The sequence below is a fragment of the Microtus ochrogaster genome, chromosome 21, assembly GCF_000317375.1.
Source record: "Microtus ochrogaster isolate Prairie Vole_2 chromosome 21, MicOch1.0, whole genome shotgun sequence".
Taxonomy (NCBI): Eukaryota; Metazoa; Chordata; class Mammalia; order Rodentia; family Cricetidae; genus Microtus; species Microtus ochrogaster.
In genome coordinates, this window is record NC_022022.1 from 20,243,945 (window position 1) to 20,249,892 (window position 5,948).

At 39.3% G+C, this 5,948-nt stretch overlaps 1 protein-coding gene across 3 annotated transcripts in view; it reads right to left on the reverse strand.

The window, feature by feature from the left end:
* Positions 1-5,948, reverse strand: part of Ndst3 (N-deacetylase and N-sulfotransferase 3) — a 124,693-nt gene that overhangs the window by 77,745 nt on the left and 41,000 nt on the right. For all 3 annotated transcript variants that reach the window (XM_013350066.2, XM_026784114.1, XM_026784115.1), the window contains exon 4: positions 4,480-4,634. In XM_013350066.2, coding sequence (XP_013205520.1) covers positions 4,480-4,634 — 155 coding nt within the window. The remainder of the gene's footprint in view (positions 1-4,479; positions 4,635-5,948) is intronic.

Genomic DNA, 5,948 nt, shown 5'->3' on the forward strand with positions numbered 1-5,948 from the left:
CGCCGTGGGTGGTTGCACCCCTCTTGGTCCTGACTTCCTTGCTCATCTTCTCCCTCCTTCTGTTCCTCATTGGGCCTTTGGGAGCTCAGTCCAGTGTTCCAGTGTGGGTCCATCTAAGATTGACTCTTATATTCAAGTGACATATTCATTGTTCTCAACATATTTGCCACCATACATAACATTCTTTTGACTACTCAGAACTGCAGCTAGCTATAAAATCAGAGTTGGATGATGGGGATATTTTCTAGGCCAGGACCCTTGAGGAGCTGAATAGTGGCAAGGTTTTGTCTTGGGGAAAGGTATGAGGTGACAAGAATATTCTTGTCATATTTCATATTGTAGGAACTGGCATGCGATCCCAGTAGTCTGAGGCTGAACATGAGCCCTTTCACTTGTCCCTCGGTTTCCTATCTCGATGCTTACACCCATTTTATGAAGTAAATTACATGCTTCCGCCAGTCTGTGCTGATTTATGACGAGTGACCTTCATGAACCATGCTGCTTAGATTACTCCAGAGTGTGGCCTATCAGTTCAGATTAGATTCTGCATCCTGACTGGAATTCTCGACTTTTACCAAGACTACTGAGATTATACTTTGCATTAAATATTGATATAAGATGAAAACATGAAGTGCCATTCTAGCTAAGAGCTTTACTGAAAGAAAAATGATAGCTTCTTCTCCCTTCTCTAGCTGCAAGCAGATGAATTGAAAGATGATCCTGTATTTTTCAAGCTGGCAAGTTTTTAATATATTTAAAATTATATTTTGATATTATAATCTTTATTTCCATATTGGAAAAGTGATATGTTCACCAATCTAAAACATATGTCATGACAATAGACAGTCCAGCTAAGGTGAATGGATGTGTTTTGCTGGCCTGGAAAAGGGCTGTTATTCCAAAGAATGACATAATGCAATCAAGAGTACAGCCTACAGGAAGATTTTCAGTCCCCAGGAACATTGTTTCACTGCTACTAACTGTAAAAAGATTGTCTATAACAATGTTAATACCATCCGTTGGGTATGATGACACACGCCTTTAACCCCAGAACCCAAGAGGCAGAGGCAGGTGAATCTCTGAGGATGCAAGACCAGTCTTGCCTATAGAGTTGAGTTTAAAAACCAGCTCATACACAATGAGACACTATCACAAATTTCACAACAACAACAAAAACGAACAACCCCCCAAATAACACCCCCAGAATGTGAGTACTGTATAACAGAGTGTGGCAGGTATAGGACAAAAGTCTCTGCTAATTACATCATTATTAAAAATTAAACTATTAAACCACTTGCTAAAATTCAGGTTCAGTCTTTGAAATGAGACAATGTATTAGTGATGACCTTTTCTGAGGCTCAAATATAATGCTATTTTAGTTTTCTAGTGATACCTTTTAGGTTTTTAAGGCTGAACAATAGGCATTTCAAACTGCATGATAGGCCAATCACTAACATTATAATTAATCCTGAATGGAAGGTTGATAATTTCAAAGTAAAATTTCTTTTTAATCTTTTAAAAAAATTTGAGTTAAGTCTACATTTGCTCATTAGAATTTTTCCCCCTGATTCGTCTGTAAGGCTATATTTACTTTGATGGCTGCAGCCACCAAATCTAAGTCTGCTTAAAGGATCTGTCTGATCTATATGAAACCACCGAAGGGAACATTAATGCTTTTGTGAGAGAGCAGAGTCCACACCATGCAGAAACCTTACAGTTCAGACAGACTTGAAAATGAAATGAAAACAGCTGTGTCTAGCTGACGGCAAGAGTAGGGCCTGATGTATTGGATCACAGGCTCAGATTCTTAGTGGGAAGGGCATTTTAAATATCTTTTAACTCAGTCACTCATTTAAACATGGCCTTTCCGCATCTCCATTCTTGGCTGAATATTCTTTGGCTTCCAAGGCAGCCCACTGCCTTTTTGCAATTTCCCCCATCTATCGTATCGGGAAACATTCGAGTTTGTGTTAAGCTCCTTCAAGTTGAAAGCAAAGAACAGGGTATCACCCATTGGAGATGCAGCGTTCACACAGGTGAAGCATATGATGATTGCATCTGGATGGTATTCCCTACAGTGTAGCTTGCACTGATTTCAAGCAGCTTTGCGTGGAATAAATAATATCCAGTCACATGGAAAGCTGCTTGGTCTCAGGTTGTCTTTTGGATCACTTAGAGAATTGCCCCTATTGGGAAGTGGGGGATGCCAAAGGGGGAGAGGTTCCCTGGGAGTCCTCTCTCAAGTTTTCCAAGTCCCTTATGTTGCCCAGATGGCCATACATACCCATGGTTACTAAGCAGCAGAGACTAGATTGACACTCGTGAATTGGATGAGGAAGTCTGGGGAACACAGTTATGCAGTATTAGAGGACTTGGATTACTTTCTTTAATTCTACCAGTGAGCTTTATAACCCTAGTGTGCATTCTACGATTCTCGCCTACAAATGGAGACTACATATGCTTAGAATTCAGGCTTGTTAAGAAGATCAAAAGAAACAATGCTTAGTAGGCTAAAAAATTAAACCTATGCCCCTTTCCTCTTTGGATTTAGCAACAGCGTAACTTTGGAGGCCTAATATCTTAATGGCAGTTGAATTAATTAATATGTACTTACAAACTGTGAACCTCACATTAAAGCAGTTGCCATATCAATACAAAATTAAAATCATTTAAAGACTTCATTTCCATTACCCGTAATGTTGAACATTTCAGGAGTCGCGGCAAAAACTGAAGATGACAGTTTAAAGATACTAAATATAAAGATGAAAACAGCAGTTGGTGCCCATCGCCTGCTACTCCTTATCACTGCTTCATGCAGTTCATATACACATGCAATAGATGGTGCGTATATATTATATAACATAATATAATAATATATTCTATTTTGTGTTTTGTGCTTATTTCCAAGTTTCTTAGTTCAGCCTTTCTCATACATCATGCTTTGACCAAATTAAAAGTTCACTTATCTCGGTTCCATCAAACACTGAAGATAAACTGGCTTTCAGTTTTGTTTTTTTAAGATAAATCTTGGGTTTGTTTTCTTAAGATCCTTCACAATTATTTTCTACGGCCTTAAGAAACATACTTTGAATTATCCATGTATAATTAGCAATGATGCTCAGAAATCTTTGCCTGGATCTAGAGTCAGATAAAGAATGATACAATTTCAATTTTGAACCATTCTTACAATAGGATGAAATTATAAAAAAAATGTTTAAAACTCCTGCATAGGTCTGTTCTTACTGTTTACTTTCAAGTATTTAATTCTCAACATTGCTGTGTTCGGCAACCTCAGTCTTTTAGCCAGGGAACTGAGAGCTTTCAATTCTATGGCCATGTGTGGCGGTGTTTACTCAATTTTACATGTTTGTGGCCACGTATAGTTTCAGGGAGAAAGGCAAGGCTCGTGTCATGAAAGTTTGCAAATATTGTCAAAATCCTGCTCTTCTATCAGCTTCGAGAAGCCCTACATTTTCTTTCTCATCAAAACGTCAGTATACGAGACCGGTACCCGTGAGATTCTGTTTCGGTAGCAGGATTAAAGTTAGAGAAACCTGAATCCCAAGGTGCCCTGCAAAGAGTTAGATTTTGCATATCTTTAGGAAAAACAATATGTTCTGCTAATTTTAACTGACTTGTGTGTAAGTTTGAGTAAGCAACCATAATATTGAGAGTGAAAATTCCTAGGCTCCTGCAGCTGGTGTACCATCCCATGAAAATGGGTTTCGGTCAGAGAAGCTGATCCAAGGGAGCATTTCCCTTCATATAGTTCTTATTAGAAGTTTTACCATAAGTTTCTCTCGCCTCCAAATCACAGCGCCTTCAGTATGAACCAGCATGCTTTCCTTCTGATGAGCAAATGCTCCATCCTAACGTTTGCAGTATCACTTCACTGTTTTCCTGAATCTTCATTGACTTGTGTCTACTTTATGGCCTCCCATTTGGTTTGTTATGCCAACCTCATTTCAATCCATCATGATACCTTAGTTTTATTTGGATTTCTTGATATACCGAGTCCCATTCCCACCATAACATATTCTTCCCCAACTCGATGACAATTATTCTCTGAACGGGGGGGGGGGGCTTGTGTTCTTATAATACCACGTGACATGAAGTCACAGAATGTTTCATTCTGCTATAGACATCTTATTTTTGTCTCTCAGTGCAGTGCAGCAGGAAGCTCCTGTATAGGAGATGTATATTAGGAATGCTGACCATAATGCTGTGTAATTGAGCTTTGTGTTTTTAGGAAGTCTCTCTTAAATTAAAGCTGTCAAAGCTCTAAACCCAGGGATGAGTGCACAGTACAAACTCAAGAGCCATGCATGGAAAGGTCAGAATACCAGGGTTGTAATGGCTACTGTGAGAGCTGCTTAAGGAAAGCCAGCACAGCACAACCTTGAGGCCACTTCACACGCCTTGCTCCTTCCCTTGTCACTGAACACGAGTTGAGTGCAGCAGTCAGCGTGAGCTACTTACTAAGGCAAATTTTTTGTTGAGAATCATCTGCTCCACTAGAGAGGACTCGTTGTGGAAGAGGTGGGGCTGCATGTGACTCCACATGTGGGGGAACCACCAGAACTCATCCACGGACCCCAGCAGGAGGTCATCCCCTTCGTCTTCCTCTTCGGTCCCTGTAGGGGCAGAAAAAAATGATCATTCAGTTCATTACAAGTGCATTTTCATCTTATCTGCCTATCTGTCTGTCTGTCTATCACTCATCCACCTATCATCCATCTATCTATCTATCTATCTATCTATCTATCTATCTATCTATCTATCTATCTATCTATCTATCTATCTATCTCTATCATTTATCTATTAGCTTTATTATATCATTTATGCAGTATCTATCTACTATGCATGTATCATCTATCTTAGTACTAATCTATCAATCATTTATCATATAATTTATTTAGAAGATACCATTATCTCACATGCACATAAGTCACTGAACCCAAAATTTAGCGAAGGAAAAATCTGTTAAGGAATGGTTAGAGGCTGTGACAAAACTTTTTAAAAACATTTTTTTAACATTTTAAATTATGTGCTTGTGTGTTTCTGTGTGTAGGTATCGGTATGCATGTGTGGAGCCAGCAGAGGCCAGAAGAGGGGTCAGAGCCCCTGGAGCTGTGTTACAGCTGGTTGTAAGACACCGGACATAGGTCAGTGTTGCAGATAGTTCATTAGACTGTGTGAAGATGTGTCTCTGTGATTTGTTGAATAAAGAGCTGAGTGGTGAAGAGCTAGGCAGGAAGAGGTTAGGCAGGACTTCTGGGGACAGAGAGGATTCTGAGAAGAAGAAAGGTGGAGACAACAGCAGATTCAGAGCCAGTTGGACATGCTGTACCAAGGAAAGGTAAAAACCACGTGATTGAAAATAGATTAATAGAAGCAGACTAATTTAAGGTATAAGAGCTAGTCAGGGGCAAGTCTAAGCTTTCATAATTAATTAGTCTCTGTGTCAGTGAGCTAAAGACAGTCTGACAGGAAAGCTTGCTAGAGGTTGTGGCAATATCTCTCGCTCTCTGAAAGAGCAGTACACACCACTGAGCCACCTCTCCAGCCCTGAAACTTTAAAAAAGTTATTAAACATGAGATATGAATATCAAAATATTTTGTTTCATCTTTAAAATTAATATTTAAATGTTTATAATAAATATAATCACTCATGAAGACATCAGACTCTTTAATCAAAGGAGTCTTTGTACATCTTGTAGTATAGAAGAGAATGAATAAAGCAGACTAGCTGATACTTTACAAATAGTCAGACTGCAGAAGATGATGCAGATTATTTTGACATGGCTTGTATATTCAGATTCAAGAAAACAGCTTCCTGGTTTGTGTATGGCATTGGCACACAGTGGTGTCTATGGCACACAGTGGTTCCTGTGGCACACAGTGGTGTCTATGGCACACAGTGGTTGGTGTCTATGGCACACAGTGGT